At 44.7% G+C, this 23030-nt stretch overlaps 1 protein-coding gene across 2 annotated transcripts in view; it reads right to left on the reverse strand.

Annotated features, from left to right (window-relative positions):
* LOC132836680 (synaptosomal-associated protein 25-like) overlaps positions 1–23030 on the reverse strand; it is a 105657-nt gene that overhangs the window by 19294 nt on the left and 63333 nt on the right. For both annotated transcript variants that reach the window (XM_060856074.1, XM_060856075.1), the window contains exons 4-5: positions 21306–21354; positions 2627–2744 (exon numbers count right to left, since the gene is read on the reverse strand). In XM_060856074.1, the coding sequence (XP_060712057.1) occupies positions 2627–2744; positions 21306–21354 (167 nt within the window). The remainder of the gene's footprint in view (positions 1–2626; positions 2745–21305; positions 21355–23030) is intronic.

The following is a 23030-nucleotide window of genomic DNA, read 5'->3' on the forward strand; positions in this document are numbered from 1 at the left end:
GTCAAGCACTCCCATTCCACATAATCATGGTGTCAACCCCACCCAGGCAGTTGGGACACTTACCACTCCATGCTGACATGCTGAGCACCAAACCCAGTCCGGTCCACCAGAGAGACTTGAGAAATTCCCGTAAATTTAGAAAGTGACCGACAGTCAAAAGATGACATCCACCAGCCATAACCAGAGGATCTCAAATCAAAATCAACGCTATAGACCTACCTTGGCAGCAGTGATTTCACATATTAGTGGGTAACTCCTTCAGAGCTAGATTAGTTGCCCAGAGGGAAGGCTTACAACTCTATTCAGTTTCTTTCTGAAAATGATTTGAATTAGAAGAAATTCCTGTGTTGCTGCAAAGGTTGTCTATATTGAGGGAAATTGGGTGAAAGCTCTTGGGTTCAGTGTTCATCTCTGTGAGTCTGTCCACTCACTGCCATGACATTTCCTCTTTCTACTCTTCACGGGCCCTGACAAAGGGTTCTTGTTAAATCAAGGGTCACCCTGTACTTTGAGTCAAGGACTCTGGGCAAAGCCTCAGCCCCACAACTCTTGTCAATTGAATGTAGCATTGATGCGTTAGTAATCCAGAGCATTTTGAAGAAGGGTCATTGGATCCGAAACATTAACTCGGCAGTCTCTCCAGAGGTGCTGCTCGAACTGCTAAGTTTCTCCAGCAATTTCTGATTTGGAGATGCCAGTGTTGGGCTGGAGTGCACAAAGTTAAAAATCACACACCACCAGGTTATAGTTCGACAGGTTTAATTGGAAGCACTGGCTTTCGGATGAAGGTGCGGCGCTCCGAAAGCTAGTGCTTCCAATTAAACCTGTTGGACTGTAACCTGGTGTTGTGTGATTTGTAACCCAGCAATTTCTGATTTTGTTAGGAATCCAGAGGACCAGGACATGGGTTCAGATCCCATCATGGCTGATGGTGAAGGTTAAATGCACTAATGAAATTCTGGATTTGAAAGTTAGTCTTGCTAATGGTGCCGATGTCAGCTATCACTGATTGTTGTAAAAACCCATCAATTTCACTAATAGAGAAGGAATTCTGCCATCCTTACCCGGTCTGGCTTACATGTGACTCCAGACCTATCGGGTTGACTCTTAACTGACCCCTAAAATGGTCTAGCAAGCCACTCAGTTCAAAGACAAGTATGGATTGCTACCAAATGCAGGCATTGGAAAAATATTAAAATAAAAACTTATGGTGGAGAGGGGATTACTCTTCACTTTCTGAGCTAACCTCAAACCCAAATGTTCGATCCAAATCACTTGATCAGGAGCTCTGTTTGATACAATCCGTAGAATCCCTACAGTGTGGAAACAGGCCGTTTGGCCCAACAAGTTCACACCGACCCTCTGAAAGGTAACCCTCCCAGACTCATTCCCCTACCCTATTACTCTTTATTTACCCCTGAATAATGCACTTACCCTACACATCCCTGAACACTACGGGCAATTTACTATGGCCAATTCACCCTAACCTGAACATCTTTGGATTGTGGGAGGAAACTGGAGCACCCAGAGGAAACCCAGTAGGGCAAATCTAATCGTTAGCACTACAGATAGGTGCTGTGTCTGTTCACAGTGAGCAATATAACATGGTCATGTTAGCTGACCTCAGAATTATCATTGCAGTCGTCAATGTCATTTTTAACTTCAAGTCCAACAGGCAGGTGGCACAGGCCAATCAGATGATTCAATCGGATATTCCGAGTAGAGGAATGGAAGTTGGAATGATGATAGGGGAGGAGAAGGAGGTTAATGTGTTGTTGCTGAGGTCTCCTGGACAGAGAATATTTTACAGTGAATCACAACGATTTGAGCATTCGTCTCTATGGAGATGACCTTCGCACCCAGCCAATCAGAAAGGTTACCATTATGATGCAGTTAGCGGGAACACTCAAGTTGACATCTTTCCAATGTTGTAATGGATTGAGTTGAGCTTCTTGGAACAGGGAATGGGTGTCTCAGGAATGAGAAAGCCAGAAGATTGCAGGGATCATTCTGATATCTACTCTACAGCAGATGGTTCTCAGCAGCGGTATGGAACCGTGTTAGCTCTGAGCAAGCAGCTTTTCAGGCATGCAGGCAGGCAGGCAGGCAGAGTGGCCTCTGGGGCCAACAGTTGGCACCTACTTATTGCAAGGACAGGAACAAAGGCCACAGCATTTGCCCAGATCCGAGAGATTTTTTTCTGCTTCTTTCATGTCCTTATTGATTTGATCCATTCCCTCTTCAATCCTCTCCAGTTGCTCTGAATGAGGAAGACAGTTAGTTTCCACAGACACCGACAACAAACAAACAGGGGATCAGCGATGCTCCCAAACTGATCGGGGTTGGACCGAGGTAACGGCAAAGTGAGGTATGGGAGCTGTCGGGAAACCTTAGGCTGTTGGACTTTGATGTCCCCCTTGGCAACCGGACCAGGCTTTATAGCAACCCCTTTCAGTGTGGGATTCCCTCATCCCTCTGAAGAATTACACACTCATTGAATGAAGGAAAAGATAGAAATGGACAGACACAAAAACAGTACCACATGGACACCAGGTATTTGCCACAGTCTCCTGACACAGTGGGACCAGTGGAGGTCCAGAAAGTGCCTTGGAATGCCAATACCTACTTGGCGCAGGGACAGACGCAAAGGCCACAGCACTTTGCCATGTCTGATAAATTTTTCTCTGCCTCCTTCATGTCTTGGTTGATCTGGTCCATGCCCTCCTCAACACGATCAAGTTGTTCTAGTCAGAGCAGAAGCAAAGGAGTTGAGTGTCAGGAAGAGAAGTATCTGGGATAAACAGCACTCAGAACAACCCGGGACATTTGTTACTACAGGCCTGGTCAAAAAACTGATTCAAGTCACAGCTAGCAGTTACCGCCAGAGCTGTAAGATTGTGAATGAGATACTAAAAAGTTACTTAGAAAAAACATTGTCACATCATAATCAGGGATAAGCCTGATTTGGTCCCACTCTGTTTTCTTTGGAACTCATCGGGTACATGTTTAAAGATCAGTTCCAGGTGGAAACTGATTCCCAGGTGTTGTTCCACGGCTCCAGAGTCAGGCCACCATATGACAAGCCTAATGGGCTCCCCAGAGGAACTGAGAATGAATGTGGAATCAAAGTGTACCGAAAGGATCTGTTCTGGGGCCACTGCTGTTTGTCATTTTTATAAACGACCTGGATGAGGGCGTAGAAGGGTGGGTTAGTAAATTTGCAGATGACACTAAGGTCGGCAGAACTGTCGATAGTGACGAAGGATGTTCTAGGTTACAAATGGACGTGGAACATTGAACAACACAGCGCAGAACAGGCTCTTCGGCCCTCAAAGTTGTGCCGACCTGTGAACTATTCTCAGCTCATCCCCCTATACAATCCCATCATCATCCATGTGCTTATCCAAGGATTGTTTAAATCTCCCTAATGTGGCTGAGTTGACTACATTAGCAGGTAGGGCATTCCACACCCTTACCACTCTCTGAGTGAAGCACCTGCCTCTGACATCTGTCTTAAATCTATCACCCCTCAATTTGTAGTTATGCCCTCTCGTACAAGCTGTCGTCATCATCCTAGGAAAAAGACTTTCACTGTCTACCCTATCTAATCCTCTGATCATCTTGTATGTCTCTATTAAATCCCCTCTTAGTCTTCTTCTCTCCAATCAGAACAGACCCAAGTCCCTCAGCCTTTCCTCATAAGAACTTGAATCCAGGTAATATCCTGGTAAATCTCCTCTGCACATTTTTCAGTGGTTCCACATCCTTCCTGTAATGGGGTGACCAGAACTGTACACAATATTTCAATTGCGGCAGCACTAGTGTTTTGTACAGTTGCAGTATGGCATCACAGCTCCAGAACTCAATCCCTCTACCAATGAAACCTAACACACCGTATGGTTTCTTAACAGCACTATCAACCTGGTGCCAATTTCAGGGATCTATGTACATGGACACCAAGGTCCCTCTACGCATCCACACTACTAAGAATCTATTCATTGACCCAGTATTCCGCTTTCCTATTATTCTTCCCAAAGTGCATCACCTCACATTTATCTGCATTAAATTCCATTTGCCATCTCTCAGCCCAATTCTGCAGTTTATCCAAGTCCCCCTGCAACCTGCAATATTCTTCCACACTGTCCACTACTCCACTGACTTTAGTGTTGTCTGCAAACCCATCCACCTACGCCTGCGTCCAAGTCATTTATAAAAAATGACAAACAGCACTGGTCCCAAAACAGACCCTTGTGGAACACCACTAGTAACTGGTCTCAAGGCTGACTATTTTCCATCAACCACCACTTGCTGCCTTCTTCCAGAAAGCCATTTTCTAATCCAAACTGCTAAATCACCCTCAATCCCATGCTTCCGCATTTTCTCCAACAGCCTGCCATGTGGAACATTATCAGAGGATTTACTGAAGCCCATGTACACCACGTCAACTGCCCTACCCTCATCCACATACTTGGTCACCTTCTCAAAAAACTCAATGAGATTTGTGAGACACGACCTGCCCTTGACGAAGCCATGTTGACCATCTTTAATCAAATTGTTGCTTGCTAGATGATTATAAATCCTATCTCTTATAATCCTTTCCAAAACCTTTCCTACAATAGATGTAAGGCTCACTGGTCTATAATTACCTGGGTCATCTCTTGATGAACAAGGGCACAACATTTACAATCCCCCTGTCCTCTGGTACTAAACCCGTAGACAATGACGACCCAAAGATCAAGGCCAAAGGCTCCACCAAGGCCTCCTTAGCTTCCCAGAGAATTCTCGGATAAATCCCTTCCAGCCCAGGAGACTTATCTACGTTCATACCTTTGAGAATTGATAACACCTCCTCCTTACTAACCTTAATCCTTCCTAGTCTCATAGCCCGTGTCTCAGTCTTCTCCTCTACAATATTCTCCTTTTCCTGATTGAAAACAGATGAGAAATAATTGTTTAGCACCTCTCTGATCTCCACAGCGTCCAAACACAACTTCCCACTTCTATCTTTGACTGGCCCTATTCCTACCCTAATCATCCTTTTATTCCTCACATGCCTATAGAAAGCTTTAGGGTTCTCCTTTACTCTATTTGCTAAAGACTGCTCGTGTCCTCTCTTTGCTCTTCTTAACTCTCTCTTTAAATCCTTCCTAGCTAATCTCTAACTCTCCATCGCCCCATCGGAACTATTGCGTCTCAACATCACATAAGCCTCCCTCTTCCACTTAACAAGAGATACAATTTCTTTAGTAAACCACGGTTCCCTTACCTTATCACTCCCTCCCTGCCTGACAGGGACATACCCATCAAGGACACACAATATCTGTTCCTTATACCAGCTCCACATTTCCATTGTCTCCATCCCCTGCATTTTGCTCCCCCATTCTAATTCTTGCCTAATCGCATTATAATTGCCCTTGCCCCATCGATAACTCTTGACCTGTGGCATGTACCAATCCCATTCCATTGCTAAACTAAACGTAACTGAATTATGGTCACTCTCTCCAAGTGCTCACCTCCAATTAAATCAAACACCTGGCCTGGTTCATTACCAAGCACCAGATCCAGTGTGGCCTCCCCTATTGTCAGCCCTTCGACATACTGTGTCAGGAAACCCTCCTGTACACATTGGACAAAAACTGATCCATCCGATGTACTAGAGTTATGGCATTTCCCAGTCAATGTTGGGGAAGTTAAAGTCCCCCATAAAGTCCCCCACCTTTCACTCCTGCCCAGAATCATTTGTCAATCATCTCCCCCATTTCCTTGGAACTCTGCAGAGGCCTATAAAATACTCCAAGCAGTGTGACCTCTCATCTTCTGTTTCTAACCTCGGCTCATACCACCTCAGTAGACGAGTCCTCATCAGAAGTTCTTTCAGCCACCGTTATAATATCCTTGACTAACATAACCACACCTTCCCCACTTTTACTGCCTTCCCTGATTTTAATGAAAAATCTTCCCTGGAACTTGCAACATCCATTCCTGACCCTGCTTTATCCGTGTCTCCAAAATTCCACAACATTGAAGTCCCAGGTACCTATCCAAGCTGCACGCTCACCTACCTTATTCCGGATACTCCTGGTGTTGAAGTAGACGCACTTCAAACCAGCTTGCTGCCTGCCAGCACACTCCTATGACCATGAAATCCTGTCCATGCCCTCCCTACTCTCATAGATAAGCTACAGCACTGGGCTGAGAAGTGGCAAATGGAGTTTAATGTGGAAAAGTGTGAGGTTAATCTGCTTTGGAAGGAGTAACAGGAATGCAGAGTACTGGGCTAATGGTAATATTCTTGGTAGTGTAGCTGAGCAGAGAGATCTCAGTGTCCATGTTCATAGATCCTTGGAAGTTGCCACCCAGGTTGATAGGGTTGTTAAGAAGGCATATGGAGTGTTAGATTTTATTAGGAGAAGGATCAAGTTTCGGAGCCACGAGGTCATGCAACAGCTGTATAAAACACTGGTGCAGTCACACTTGGAGTATTGAGTACAGTCCTAGTCACCATATTATAGGAAAGATGTGGAAAATTTGGAAAGGGTTCAGAGGAGATTTACTAGGATGTTGCCTGATATGGAGGGAAGGTCTTACGAGGAAAGGCTGAGAGACTTGAGGCTGTTTTCGTTAGAGAGAAGAAGGTTGAGAGGCGACTTAATTGAGACGTTTAAGTTAATCAGAGGGTTCGATAGGGTGGACAGGGAGAGCCTTTTTCCTCAGATGGTGATGGCTAGTAAGAGGGGACATAGCTTTAAATCGAAGAGTGATAGATATAGGACAGATGTCAGAGGTAGTGTCTTTACTCAGAGAGTTGTCGAGGTGTGGAACACCCTGCCTGCAATAGTAGTAGAATCACCAACTTTAAGGGCATTTAAATGGTCACTGGACAGGCACATGGATGAGAATGAAATAATGTAGATTAGATGGGCTTCAGATTGGTTTCATAGGTCAGCGCAACATCGAGGACCAAAGGGCCTGTGCTGGATGTGTGTGTGTGTGTGTGTGTCTGAGTGTCGGTGAGTGTGTCTGCGTGTGTGTGTGTATATCCGTCTGTGTGTGTTGGTGGGGATGGGGAGGTGGAAGGAGGCACATGCCCCTATTGTTTCGAACACTTACCAGGAAGTGGGATGCTACGCTGCTGAAACGATGGGGAATGTCATGTGAATGCAGGGTTCACTAACAAAGGGAGAATAAGTATGGACCTGAAGGAATCTGCAAAGCTACAAGGAGATGCAACAATCCTGGGATTGACTGATTACAAGGAATTTGACCAGACATTTTAAGAAAATTACAATAGAGCTCAAAATTACAGTCATAACCCACGTAATATACATAGCATGTAGTATAGAGAGCATAATATATAGAGCATTAAGTAGAGAACACAAAATATGGAGCACATTATATACAGAGCATTATATATAGTGTGCTATCTAGAACATTGATCTAGAGTACTATATATAGAGCATTATATACACCACAGTTTCCTGCAGGGAAAGAAATCAGCTGGGTATTCATCGGGACAGTGCACTCCATGATAGCCCTTAACCTCTGTTCTCAGGAGCACTCGATCTGAACTATTGGATTAACCGTCTCCTTCAGAACTTGTTTCAGAACTTATCTGAGACTTACAGAACTCATGGCTTTCCTTGCCACCTTGAACTTTGTTCACTCACCTGTTTTCTGAGTGTGGTAGCCGCCCATCAGCTGTGAGCATGCCCCAGGGAGATGAGTGGGAGGAAATCTCTGCTGAAACTATTCTAGCTAAGACCAGTGAGTCTGGAACTATAGTTGGACTCCAATGGTTGATAGCATTGGCTTCACCATTACACAAACTTTCTGACGTTAATTTCCATCAAAATCGATAAAGGAAAAGCTGTCTGGATTCTGCTGAACACAGACAGTAATACATATCCATGCTGTTCAATGAATGCCTCCAGTGAGGATTACTGAAAGGGTTGGATAAATACTATCAGCCTGTACAAATAATGCAAACCTCGATTTTCTAAACACTCCTGTTCTCACGATTTAATTTCAATGCTAGAAAAAGCATTGACTAAGAGGTCTACAGCACCACCTCCTCAAGGAATGGAAAGTAAAACGAGAGATTGGAGAGTGACTTCACCCTGTGAACTAGCTAAGGGTTGGAATAGTCAGTGGAGGGAGAACAAAACAGAAGACTAAAACAAAATTGAAAACAAAACCCATTCTTTCAAGGACTTGCCATTATTTGCATGTGTTTACTAAATTTGCAAGAATGTAAAAGGAATCTAATTTTCCATTCGCGCTTAGCATTTTTGGTTTTTATTTTTAGTTTTATTTTTCATTATCTTTTTCATTATCTTTTGAGTTCTGTACATAAATAGCCAGATTAATTACTGCTTTGAACTCAAAGATGATCAAACAGTATTTTCGGTACTATTAATGCATAAAATTTAAAACTCCAATTAAGAAAATATTTCCCCTTTTCCTGGCAACTTATAATTTACAAATAAAAACATCAAATATCCTGAAATAATTGAATTGCATCCCATTACCTACTGCTGGGGGGGCTGGGCAAGAAAGATGTGGCACCTCCTCTGTAGGAGACTGGGAGGAGCGTGTAGCAAGTCAATATCACTGTGAAGGGGACTGGGAGCAGTTTATAGATATTTATGCTTAAGGATAAGAGTAATCCTTGCTTAAAAGTACTAAACTGGGGGAAAGCTAACTGCAACTCCGTGCTCTATGGTCTTTTTCCCGGGATGCACACCGAGACGAACATCAACTGTGCCTGGAGGATCATCAACTCAGTGAAGGACGCTCTCTGGGCGGTCCGAAACCTGTTGATCTTCCGGCTGAAGGAGTTGACCCCGACTGAGTGTTGCAGACTGGCACATTCCAAGGTTCAGGACTACGTGTTGAGGGACGCGCTGAAGCTTGGGGCAGCTGCCGCCAAGGCGCGGTGGGGAAAGACCACCGTGTAACATCTGCCTGCCTAAAGAAGAACAGGGGGCCCACGCAGTCATTTGGGCTCTGCTGGCACCTCAGCTAAATATCTGGATGGTGAATGTGCAGACTTGTATATACAAATGATTAATTCCGATCTCTGTATGTAAAGAAATGCAATGTGTGCATTAGAATGGCGTGACCAATTGTATAGATATCAAAATAATTTTATGAATGAAGCATATTTTTGAAATAAAAAAAAACTACAACAATATTAGGTGGGAACGCAGGGCAGCTGTTTGAGGGTAAATCCACCTCTGTCATTTGGGAATCTTTTCAAGGCCAGCTGATTAGAGTTCAGGACCAGCATGCTACTGTGAAAATGATAAGTTTTGGGAACCTTGGATGACAGGAGAAATTGCAAGCTTCAGTCAAAAAGAGAACAAAGGCATTCATAAGGTTTAGGAAACTGAAGACAGGCAGAGGCCTTGAGAAATATTAGATTAGATTCCCAACAGTATGGAAACAGGCCCTTCAGCCCAACAAGTCTACACCAACCCTCCGAAGAGTAACCCACCCAGCCCCGTCTACCTACATATACCCATGACTAATGCACCTAACACTATGAGCAATTTAGCATGGCCAATTCACCTGACCTGCATATCTTTGGATTGTGGGAGGGAACTGGAACACCCGGAGGAAACCCACGCAGACACAGGGAGAATGTGCAAACTCCACACACATAGTTGCCCGAGGTGGGAATCAAACCCGGGTCCCTGACGCTCTGAGGCAGCAGTGCTAACCACTGAGCCACCATGCCGCCCAGAATATAAAGATAGCAAGGAGGTCAGAGGCTTAAAAAGGTCCATGAAATACTCTTGGCAAACAGCATTAAGGAAACTCCATAGGAATTTTATACATATACAGTTGGTTGTGATATAATGCGATTGTTCCACTCTCATGCAATCTCGCGTTATAAGAAAATCGTGCAATAGCTGCACCATTGAAGCCAATTGGGTGGGAATCGGGTTATAGCCAATACAGGTGAGGAAAGTTCACTTACTACAAATAACTGTCTAAATTCTTCAACTGCATTAAAGCCAATTTGTGTTGAAGAAACGTGTGTTACAGTAGAACTGACCGTATAAGAAGCAAGAGGGTAGCGAGGGAAAGAGTAGGTTCACTCAAGGACAAAAGAGGGAATTTGCACCTGGATCCTGGATGAAGTGAGTGATGTCCTTAATAAATACTTTGTATCAGAACTCACAAAGAAGAAGAACATGGTGGATAGTGTGTCTTGGGAGGGGTACATTGATATTCTAGATATTTTTTGTGATATAAAAAGGGCGTTTTGAAAAGCATTAAGGTAAACAAGTCCCAGGGCCTGGTGGGATGTATCCCAGAATGCTGAGGGAGGCAGGTGAGGAAATTGCTGGGACCTTGTATGAAATCTTTGTATCCTCTTTAGTCACAGGAGAGGATTAGGGAACAGCCAGCATTGTTCCTTTGTTTAAAAAGGGCAACAGGGATAATCCAGGAAATGACAGGCTGTTGAGACTTACGTCAGAGGTAGGGAAATTATTGGAAAAGATTCTTAAGGGTAGAGTCTACTCACATTTAGAAAAATATGGACTTATTAGTAATAGATAGCATGGCTTTAGGGAGGGAGATCTCACAAACTTGATTTGGATTTTTTAAGGAAATGACAAAGATGATTGATGGAGGTGGGTCGGTGGATGTTGTCCACATGGATTTTAACAAGGTCTTTGACAAGGTCTCCAACAGCAAGTTGATATGAAAGGTTAAATCACATGGGATCCATAGTGAACTGGTAAGAAAACTGTTCTCATAGAGGATAGGGAGTAAGCGGTGGAAGGGTGATTTTCTGACTGGAGATTTGTGACCAGCGGTTTTCTGCAGGGACCAGTGCTGGGTCCTCTTTTATTTGTAATATAAACAAATTATTTGGAGGAGATTGTACGTGATCTGATAAGTAAGTTTGAGGATGACACGAAGACTGGGGGAGCTGCAGATAGTGAGGAGGATTAACAGAGGATATAGACAGGCTGGAGACTTGGCAGATAAATGACAGATGGAGTTTAATCCGGACAAGTGTGAGGTGACACATTTTGGAAGGTCTAACACAAGGAGGGAAGTATATTGTAAATTGCAGAATCCTTAAAACCATCAACATACAGAGAGATCTAGATATGTAGGTCCACAGTTCTCTGAAAGCAGCAACACGGGTGGATAATGTGGTCAAGAAGGTACGTAGCATGCTTGCCTTTATCAGTCGGGGCATTAAGTATGTTGCAGCCATGCAGAAATTTAGTTAGACCGTTTTTGGAATATTGTGTACAGTTCTGGTTGCCACACTACTGGAAGGACATGAAAGTTTTTGCAGAGGGTACAGCAACAGTTCAGCAGGGTGTTGCCTGGTTTGGAGGGTATTAGATATGAGGAGATATTGGACAAATTTGGTTTGTTTTCACTTGAAGGCTGAGGGGAAACCTAATAGAGGTTTACACAATTATGAGAGGCCTGAATAGAATAGGTAGGAAAAATGACAATTATTAAGGACACTGGCTTAAGGTAAAATGGTGTAAGTGTAGAAAGGAAAAATGTGTCTTCCAGGCTCCCCAAGTGATCTACTTGGGCTACAGAGTCAACAAGACCAGGTTATGCCTGAGTTGGAGATGCTGGTGTTGGGCTGGGGTGGGCAAAGTTAAAAATCACACAACACCAGGTTATAGGCCAACAGGTTTATTTGGAAGTACTAGCTTTCGGAGCGCTGCTCCTTTAGGTGGTTGACAACCTCCTTGTGAAGGAGCAGCACTCCAGAAGCTAGCGTTTTCAAGGGTATACCTGTTGGAAGATAAAGTGAGGGTGATCAAAGCTGCTCCGCTCCCACATCTGTACCGGGGCTTAGGTCTTTCCTCAGGCTGGTGAATTATTACAGAAAGCTCATGTATAACTTTGCCTCCATCCTGGCATCTTTGCATCAACTCTTAAAAAAGGGTCACTCTGGGAAATGGGTGCGTAGCTAAGCCATAGCTTTCACAAAAGTGAAAAAACATCCTACCATCCCCTCAGATGTTGGCACGTTATCATCCCAAATGAGATCTGGTATTGATATGTGATGCTTCTCCGTACGGCATTCGGGTGATATTAGCTCATAGGTGAGGTGGCCCAAATAGGAGAGGAACTCCCAATAGCATATGCAGGACTATGGCTAATGCAGAGGGTAAATACGCACTAGATATAGAAGGAAGGCTTGGCGATCATATTTGGAATCAGTAACTTCCACCAATACCTCTACAGATCTGAATGTAGGTTTGTAGGATGTAGGATATCAGTGAAAACGAGCCTTCCAGCTCAGTGAGCAAACCTACATCCAGAACCTCAACCTGAGCTACAAATCTTCTCAAAACTTGCTAACCTTTACAGAGGTAAATTTGCAATAATAACAGACCACAAATCCCTGCTAGGTCAACATAAAGAAATCAAGACAGTGTTACCCATAGTTTCAGGCCAAATTCAACAGTGGGCGCTATTACTAAAGAACATATAATTACAAGTTGGTACACCATCTGGGAGGCCAAGTAACAAATGTAAATGCTTTGAGCTGCCTCCAGGTACACCAACAGTAGTACCGTCACTGCAAGAACCTGTCATGGGTTTACATTTTCTGGATACACTTTCAGTCACAGTTCACAATCTCAGACTTTGGACCTAGAGAGATCCGGAACTGGCATAACTGAAACAGCTCGTGGTGATGGGGGAAACCAAAGGGCCATCACAAACAGAACTGAAACATTTTAGGCCCAAAGTTAAAAATCCCACACCACCAGGTTATAGCTTAAACCTGTTTGACTATAACCTGGTGTTGTGTGATTTTTAACTTTGTACACCCCAATCTCCAAATCATTTTAGGTCCAGAGAGACTAGATCACAGTAGAGACGGCATGTTATTTTGGGGAGCAGGAGTGATTGCCTTGAGCAAAGGTTGCCAAGGGATACAGGCTGAACTTCACCAGCATCATCCAGGCAGCTGTTTCCAAAATGAAGAAGTTGGTGAGACGTTATGTCTGGTGGGCAGGATGGGACACAGACATAGCTGTGTTGGTGAGGCCAGAGTGCCAACAAAGGACGAAGATTACCATCAGCAGCTCTCTGACATCTGTGGGAATGGCCAGGTAAACCTTGGACTTGATTACACTTTGACGATGCAGGGCCTTTCATGGGCTGGTGTTGTGTGATTTGTAACTTTCATAGGCTCAACGTTCTTAGTCATTGAGGATGCTCAGTCAAAGTGGTTGGATGTGCATACAGTTCATTCATCAAATATGGAGGCAATACTTGGACTCCTGGAAGTGTTGGTCACAGATAATGGGCTATTATTTACCAGCAGGGAATTTGAGTATTTCCTAAAGTCAAATTTGACATATAAGGACAGCTCCTTACTATCCAACATCCAATGGTCTGGCAGAAAGAGCAGTCCAAACTTTGAAGGCAAGCTTAAAGAAACAGCCTACAGCTTCACTTGATACCAAACTGTCCAGATTCCCATTTGATTATAACTCACCCCTCTTGCAACTACAGGGATAGCTCCAGCAGAGTTACTAACAGGGAGAAGACCAGGTTAAATCTAATCTTCCCGGATAGGCGTGGGGAGGTGAAATGAAATCTGGAATGTCAATGCTGGACACAAGACTCCACTAGGTGAGGGAGACGGTTTACTTCAGGGGGCGAGGTTTGGTGTAGGAACCACAGGAATGGCCCTGCGTTGGTAAGAGTCATGTCAAAGCAAGGTCAGGATTTACGATGGATAAAGTCTGTGTCGGTGCGACGGGTCCTGAACAAGGCCAGTTCCTTCGCAGCCTTGCTGACGGTACTAGCACCCACAGGTTGGCCCTCTCCATCATGCATTGAAGATATCTCAGAATCTGAGATGGACGTGACAGACGTTGCTGCCTCCAAACCTTTGCCACCTGGAAAGGAGGATGCATTCTTTTCGAGACACTCTGGGCGCAAGAGGCAAATTACTGGGCATTGCATGTCACCTGCATCGGAGGCAGAGTTGGAGGAATGTGACCCAGTGCTAAAACTTGCCAGGAGGAGCTACACAAAAAAAAAATTGGCCTCAGAGAGGGAAGGATATAGTGATTGTAACAAAGTCAGCCTGGTGGGTGACATAGAATGTGAGTTCCCTGATTGGGGCTGGTAACCTGTTCTAAACAGGGAGTCCTGGCTGACAGATATAAACAGGAGTGTCAGAGGTTCTGTTCACTCTGAGAGCTGGCTCTGAGTTTGCTGAACCAGTGTCAAGGGTTCACCACGTGTAACTAAAGGGGGACTTGGTGACAGGATGTCAGCCTCTGTGGAGCTTTTCCACTTACATTCTTGGAGAAGGTCCAAGACTGATGGGTTGCACCTAAGCTGCAATGGGACCAGCATTCCTCACGGGGGAGTTTGCTAGTGCTGTTGTCGGTGTGGAGGGGAGTGCAACTAATTTGCCAAAGGAATGGAGTAGGGAATAGTAAGTGATGCACAGGTTAAAAAAAAAGCCAAGTCATGCTGAGCATATACAATCGAGTTGAGACCACGAGGGAGCTCAGCAAGCTTGGAAGGTATTTGTTTTAAGGCAGGGAATCATGGAAATTAGGCATGCAGATTAACACATGAGGGTACAACATCATTGGTATCACAGGGACATAGCTGAGGGAGGGACAGGTCAGGCAGGTCCAGTTTATGGGTCATAGAATCTTCCGGTATGACCAGAAGGGTATCAAATAGATGTTGCAATATTAATGGAGGCAATTTCTGCAGCAAGGGGAGCTGATATCTTGGAAGGCTCCTTGTTTGAGGCCATATGAGTGGAAACTAAAAGCAAATAGCGAACAATCACATTGTTCGGGTGTACTATAGATCCCATCAACCAGGAGGAGAGAAAGGGCAAATTTCAGAAGTGTAAAAATAATAGGGGATTCTAACTCTCTTCTCAACCCCCCCTCCATCTGAATTAACTGGGACAGATGAAGTGTGAAAAGCTGAGAAAGGGAGGACTTCTTAAAACACATCTGGGAGAGCTGTCTAAGCCAACATGTAGAAAATCCGCAACGGTGGGGCAAATTTGGGAACAAAGGTGGGCAAGTGGTAGCAGTATCAGTGGGAGAGTGACCGTGACTCAGTGAGATTCAAGGTCATCATGGAAAAGAATATAGACGGACCAGAAATAAAGGTTTTTAACTGGTGGGAAGGCTGATTTCTAATATAATCAGACCTGATTTGGCCAGGTATGCAGGTTAGGTGGACTGGCAATGCTAAATTGTCCAAATTGTCCACTGATCTGCAGGCTAGGTGGATTAGCTATGCAAAATGTAGGGTTATCGGAGCAGGGTAGGGGTTGGGTCTGGGTAGGATGCTCTTCAAAGGGTTGGTGTGCACTCAGTGGGTCAAATGGCCTGCTTTCACACTGTAGGTATTTCATGATTCTCTGAATGTAGATTGGAAGCAGCTACTTGATGGAAAATCTTGATTGGAGAAGTGGGAATCTTTCAAAATGGAAATGGTGCAGGACCATCATTTTCTTACAAAGGTGAAGATGGGACCAAATATGCCACAGCGTCATGGAGTGTCCAGGAAACTGAGAGTTCAGAACACTAGAACCCTGAGATGCAGATAAAAGGTGCAGAGCGTTGGTTACACTAGAATTAGGAAACCAAAAAGGAGGCATGAAAATGCATTGGCAAGTAAAATAAATGAAAATCCATTGTTATTTATCAGAATATTAGGAGTAAGAGGGAAAGAGTGCTTTCCATTAGGGTCTTAAGTGACTAACTATGGGTAGAACCAAAGGAGTAGGTGATTTTTTTAAAAAAAATTCTTTACATCTGTATCCAAGATAGAGAAGAATAATGAAAGCATAGGTATCACTCAAGAAAACTCTGATGCAGTTGAACAATTTATAGTTGTGGGAGGAGATGTTAGTGGCTTAGCTTGAATTCAAATTCAAAGTTTGGGAGAAGATTTGTAGCTCGGGTGCTCGTTGTTGTGGTTCTGTTCGCCGAGCTGGGAATTTGTGTTGCAGATGTTTCATCCCCTGTCTAGTGACATCCTCAGTGCTTGAGAGCCTCCTGTGAAGCACTTCTGTGATGTTTCCTCTGGCATTTGTAGTGGTTTATACCTGCCGCTTCTGGTTGTCATTTCCAGGTGTCTGTTGCAGTGGCTGGTGTATTGGGTCCAGGTCGATGTGCTTATTGATTGAATCTGTGGATGAGTGCCATGCCTCATCCACAGATTCAATCAATAAGCACATCGACCTGGACCCAATATACCGACCACTGCAACGGACAGCTGGAACTGACAACCGGAAGCGGCAGATTCAAACCACTACAAATGCTGGAGGAAAGATCACAGAAGTGCTTCACAGGAGGCTCTCAAGCACTGAGGATAACACCTGAACAGGGGACGAAACATCTGCAACACAAATTCCCAGCTTGGCGAACAGAACCACAACAACGAATTCAAATTCACTAAGTTCCTCAGCTCAGATGAGAGAAATCCTATTTAGCAAGTTTTGAGAAGATTTGTAGCTCAGGTTGAGATTCTGAATGTAGGTTTGCTCACTGAGCTGGAAAGTTCATTTTCAGACATTTTGTCACCCTACAAGGTAACATCTTCCGTGGGCCTCTGGACAAAGCACTGCTGGTGTTTCCTGCTTTCTATTTATATGTTTGGGTTTCCCCTGGGTTGGTGATGTCATTTCCTGTGATGGAATCATTTCCTGTGGTGATGTAACTTCCTGTTCTTTTTCTCACGGGTGGTAAATGCGGTCCAAGTCAATGTGTTTGTTTACATGATTTGGAGATGCTGGTGTTGGACTGGGGTGTACAAAGTTAAAAATCACACAACACCAGGTTATAGTCCAACAGGTTTAATTGGAAGCACTAGCTTTCGGGAGCGCACAACCACCTGATGAAGGAGTGGCGCTCTGAGAGCTAATACTTCCAATTAAACATGCTGGACTATAACCTGGTGTTGTGTGATTTTAACTTTGTTTGTTTATAGATTTCCAGTTGGAATGTTACACTTCTAGGAATTCTTGAGTGTGTCTCTGTTTGGTTTGTCCTAGGATGGATGTGTTTTCCCAGTCAAAGTGGTGTCCTTCCTTATCCGTATATAAGGATACTAGTGAGACAGGGTCATGTTGTTTTGTGGCTAGTTGATGTTCATGTATCATGTTCACGAAACATCTGAAAATGGACCTTCCAGTTCAATGAGCAAACCTATATCCAGAGATCTAGTCTGCTATGAGAGGCTAGGGAGGAGATTGTGGAGTTCCTGACATTAATTTTCAAATCCTCTCAACAGAGGTAAGGGTGCCAGAGGACTGGAGGACAGCTAATGTGGTGCAGATGTTCAAGTACAATTGAAAGAAGCCAGGGATCAATAGCCCAGTGAGGCTAACATCAGTGAAGGGGAAACTATTGGGGAAAAAAAAAGTCAGAGGGACAGAATTAGTCTCCACTTGGAGAGGGGAGGATTGATCAAGGATAGTCAGCATGGCTTGTCAAAGGAGAGAGCATGTCTGAAAGGTTTGATTGAGTTGTCTGGATGGAAGTTCTGCGCTGAATACAGGGTACATGGACTTTAACAAGGCTTTTGACAAGGTCTCACCTGGTAGATTGTTAGGAGCTTAAGAATCCATGGGATCAAGAGCAATTTGCAAATTTGGATCCCAACTTGGTTGAGTGGCAGAAGGTGGAACAAGAGTCAATGTTTGTTTGGTGACTGAAAGTCTGTATCCAGGAGCACACCACAGACTTCAATGTTGGGTACCTTGTTGTTTGTAGTGTGAATTAATGATTTAGACATGAATGTAGGATCGGTAGGTTCACACAATTATTGGTGCTATGATTTGTAGCAAGAAGGAAAGCTTTCGACTGTATTACAATATGGATGAAGTAGGAGAAAATGAGGATTGCAAATGTTGGAGATCAGAGTCGAGAGTATGTGGAAAAGCACAGCAGGTCATGCAGCATCCAAGGAGCAGGAGAATCAACATTTTGGGCAGGAGCTCTTCATCAGGAATGAGACTGGGAGCCTCCGGGGTGGAGGGATAAATGGGAAGGGGGTGGGGCTGGGGAAAAGGGAGCTGAGAGTACAATAGGTGGATGGAGATGAGGGGTGAAGGTGAAAGGTCAGAGAGGAGAGTGAAGTGGATAGGTGGGAAGGAAGATTGACAGGTGGGACAGGTCATGGGGACGGTGCTGAGTTGGAAGGTTGGAACTGGGGTAAGGTGGGGGGAGGGGAAATGAAGAAACTGGTGGAATCCACATTGATGCCCTGGGATTGAAGGGTCACGAGGTGGAAGATTAGGCATTTTCCTTCCAGACGTTGGGTGGTGAGGGAGCGCCAGTGGATGAGGGCCAGGACCTGCATGTCCTCGACAGAGTGGGAGGGGGCATTGAAATATTCAGCCACGGGGTGGTGGGGTTGATTGGTGCGGGTGTCCTGGAGACAATATGGATGGTTTGATCAGGTAGAACAATGGCAAATAAGAGTTAATCCTGATGCATTTTGAGAAAATTAAAAAGGCAAAGAAATGACTGATGGGACCCTGTGCTGTATAAAGGACCCTGATCTGGATGTTCATTCAACCTTGGAGGCAACAGGTCAGATGAGTAGGTGGTTAAGAAGGTGTATGGGTTACTTGCTCATATTAGTTGAGGTATTGAGTACAACAGCTGATGCAGCTGATGTTCATGATGCAGCTGTATGTAATGTTAGCCCAAAACATCAATTTTCCTGCTCCTTGGATGCTGCCTGACCTGCTGTGCTTTTCCAGCACCACTCTAAACTAAAATCTGGTTTTCAGCGTCTGCTGTCCTCACCTTTGCCTGTATATAATGTTAGTTCAGTCAGAGCTGAAGTAGCATGTGCAGAAACTAGTTTGGTTGTTTCCGTGTGCACAGTAGACTGAGAGGGATCCTGATTGAAGTGTACAGAATTACAAGGCTCATAGATAGGTACATAAGGAGAAACATGTCCCCTGAGAGGGATGAATAACTAGGGGGCATTGATTTAAGGTAAGGGGCAGGAGGTTTAGAGGGGAGTTGAGAGAGATCTTTTATTGCCCAGAGTGTGATTGGTATCTGGAACACACTGCCTAAAAGGGTGATAGAGACGGGAAACATCACAGCATTATAAGGAATATTTAGATGATCACTTGAAGAGCTGCAGCATACCAGGCTATGGGCCAGATGCTGGAAAATAGGATGGAGTGGATAGGTGCTTGATGACCGGCACAGACATGATGGGCCGAAGGGTCTCTTTCCATGCTGTAAAACTCTGTGGCTCATGTTGAGCCAGGTCTATTGCCCCACACAGGGATAGAAAACTGTTTCACTGAGTTACAGGTCTCTTTCCTTTCCTCAGGCACCTCGTTTCAATTGATGTATCCTCATAAAGTACGCCATGACAAATCAAATGCCTGTTTCATTACCTCTTCAAGCATAACGTTGCCTGCTCATTGGCCCTTGTCTACCTGTCCAGTATGAAGTTTCCCCATTGTGTGTGTGTGTGCAGTAATTCACCCGCACATGTGGCTATCTATGAGTCATAATTCCCCAATTGCAGGAACATAGTCAATTTTATTAGAAATTCTTGTCCAAAGAGAAAACAATTGGAAGAAAAATGCTGAGGGAGCAATTTTTTTAAGCACTAGTACGATGGTGTACCTAGCCCAGTAGCTGTACAAGACTCTGGTGTAACTATGCCTGGAGTATTGCGTACAGTTCTGGTCACTGCATTACAGGATGGATGTGAAAACTTTGGAAAGGGTTCAGAGGAGGTTTACCAGGATGCTGCCTGGTACGGAGGGAAGGTCTTATGAGGAAAGGCTGAGGGACATGTTTTTGTGAGAAAGATGAAGGTTGAGAGACATATACGATAATCAGAGGGTTAGATAGATTGGACAGTGAGAACCTTTATCCTCAGATGGTGGTGGCTAGCACGAGGGGACATATCTTTAAATTGAGGGGTGACAGATATAGGACAGATGTCAGATGTAGGTTCTTTACTCAGAGTAGTAGGGGCATGGAACACACTGCCTGCAACAGGAGTAGACTCACCAACTTTAAGGGCATTTAAATGGTCATTGGATAAACGTGTGGATGATACTGGAATAGTGTAGGTTAGATGGGCTTCAGGTTGGTTTCACGGGTCGGTGCAACATCGAGGGCCGAAGGGCCTGTACTACGCTGTAACGTTCTCCATTCTTCGTGAATTCCTCGCACTTTCTTCAGGTCTGAGGTATGGCCATGGATACCCACATGGGCCCCAATTATGCCTGTCTCTTTGTGGGTTACGTGGAACATTTCTAATTCCAATCCCTCCCTACAACTCTTTCTCCGGTACATCAAAGATATCATTGGTACTGCCTCCCACTCTCATCCAAAATTTTGAAAACTGTATCAATTTCACCTCCAACCTCAACTGACCTTCACCTGGTCCATGTCCAACTCCTCCCTTCACTTGCTTGACATCCATGTTTCCATTTCTTGGGCTATGAGTGACTCAATGGGCTGAATGGTCTCTTGCTGCACTGTAGAATTATATGATTCTATCTATGAAATGCCAGTGCCACCACCAAGTTCCCAATGTCATGCAGCACAGTAACTTCGTTGGGACAATCCCAGCATTACACTTGCTGCCAGAGCTTGGTTGAGTCAACTCAGAAGAGGTTAGCGCTGGAATCACTTGAGGTCGGCATGACCTAGCTCCACATTGAGCAGTGCAGCTACCTGTTTTAGGGTGCCACAGTGGTTAGCACTGCTGCCTCACAGCGCCAGGGACCAGGGTTCACTTCCAGCCTCGGGTGACTGTGTGGCATTTGCACGTTCTCCCTGCATCTGCGTGGAGTTTGCATGTTCTCCCTGTGTCTGTGTAGGTTTCTTCCCACAATCCAAAGACAGGTGCAGGTTAGATGAATTGGCTATGCTAACTTGCCCATAGTGTTCAGGGATACCTAGGTTTGATGCATTAGTTAGGGGACATGTAGAGTAATAGGGTAAGGAATGAGTTTGGGTGGGTTACCCTTTGGAGGGTCAGCATGGACTTGTTGGGCCAAATGGCCTGTTTCCACACTGTAGGGATTCTATCCATCTTCTACCTACTGAGACAAAGTAACATGATAACCTTTAACAACATACAACTGATTGCAGAATGGTTGCCCTGTGTGAGTGTTACTCTGTAACACAGCACCGTCAACCCACTCATTTCCATGAGCACCCTCCCCCAACCATCAAGTGTGGTCAGTCAATTTTATATTCACCACCCTCATCTCCCAATAGGACCAACAGTAGTATCTGAAGCCCACTTACCTCCTTGTTCATCCAGCATGACCAGAGTCCTGATCCCAGCATCTTTGCTCTGTGCGTGGTTGATAAAAAAAGGAAGGAGGATTTGAGAGAGAGAAAGAATAGAGATCATTATGAACGCAACAGAAGCGCACTTTTAGGTATTAACAATCCAATTCTTTCACATTTTCGATCAGTAGTTTTTGGATAGGCATATAATCCCCCAGTATGTCCTAGATTACTACAGGCCAGCATTAAGAGCTCCATTAACGACACAGAAAAATTCCTACAGAGAAGGCCACAGAGGCATTTGCTATTCAGCTGCTATGCAGTGGACACTCTACACAGTGATTCATTCACTCATCCAAATTAAGACCCAAGTGTGGTTGTGTTTAATGAGCTCCCACCTGTATTGTCAATGTCGAGTGCCTGTAGGTTTCGTCTTGAAGACTCAATGATGATAATTCTACCTGTTGCACTGAGTGTGCCACTGAGATTTGACTTGATTCACATTCAGTTCAGTCCCAATCAGGTCTGCGTTCAGACCCAGCCAGTTATATGTACAGAGTATACACCCAATCAGGTATACAGAGTCATAATCATGGAGACATACAGCACAAAAACAGAACCTTCAGCCCAATTCGTCCACGCCAACCAAATTTCCCAAGCTCAATTAGCCTCATTTGCCTGTGTTTGGCCCATATCCCTGTAAGCCTTTCCTACTCATACACCTGTCCAAATGTCTTTTAAATGTTGTAACTGCACCTGCATCTCCAACTTCCTCTGGCTGTTCATTCTACACAGAGTATTGGCCCAAACAGTCATATGTAGAATATGGATTAGTGGTGCTGGAAGAGCGCAGCAGTTCAGGCAGCATCCAAAATGCAGCGAAATCGACATTTCAGGCAAAAGCCCTTCATCAGGAAGAAAGGCAGTGAGCCTGAAGCGTGGAGAGATAAGCTAGAGGAGGGTGGGGGTGGGGAGAAAGTAGCATAGAGTACAATGGGTGAGTGGGGGAGGGGATGAAGGTGATAGGTCAGGGAGGAGAGGGTGGAGTGGATAGGTGGAAAAGGAGATAGGCAGGTAGGACAAGTCATGGGGACAGTGCTGAGCTGGAAGTTTGGAAGTCGGGTGAGGTGGGGAAAGGGGAAATGAGGAAACTGTTGAAGTCCACATTGATGCCCTGGGATTGAAGTGTTCTGAGGCGGAAGATGACCCAGGCAGGTATATGAACAGAGTATAGACCCAGTCATATATACATTGAGTACAGACCCAGCCTGTTTCCACACTGTAGGGAATCTAATCTAATCCCAGTGACTGGATACTAAACTATGACCTCCTCAAGTCTCCTTGCAACAGAGCAACCTCTGGGTTAAAAGCAAATAGTGCTGGGGAAACGCAGCAGCATCTATGAACGTGGAAAACCAGAATTCAGTATGCCTCTTCTTTAACCCTACTTTGGAACTCAGTTCCGAAGAAGAGTCTTTTCAGACTCCAAAAGTGAGTCTCCCCACTGTTTCTCTCCCCACAGTTGCTGCCAGACCTGCTGTGTTTCTCCAGCACTGTCTGTCTGCCTCAGATTTCCAGCACCCACAGTCTTTTGCTCTTATTACAGCAACCTCTGTCCTCAGCCATTCTGGTGAGTACTGAAGGTCTCAGTATTCCTATTCCCTCAGCATAGATTAAAAACTCCGAGCACACATCTTCCCCAAGACCACGCAATAATTTCTCAGCCGTGGAGAAAATGAC

The sequence above is a fragment of the Hemiscyllium ocellatum genome, chromosome 47 (genome assembly GCF_020745735.1).
Source record: "Hemiscyllium ocellatum isolate sHemOce1 chromosome 47, sHemOce1.pat.X.cur, whole genome shotgun sequence".
Classification (NCBI taxonomy): domain Eukaryota; kingdom Metazoa; phylum Chordata; class Chondrichthyes; order Orectolobiformes; family Hemiscylliidae; genus Hemiscyllium; species Hemiscyllium ocellatum.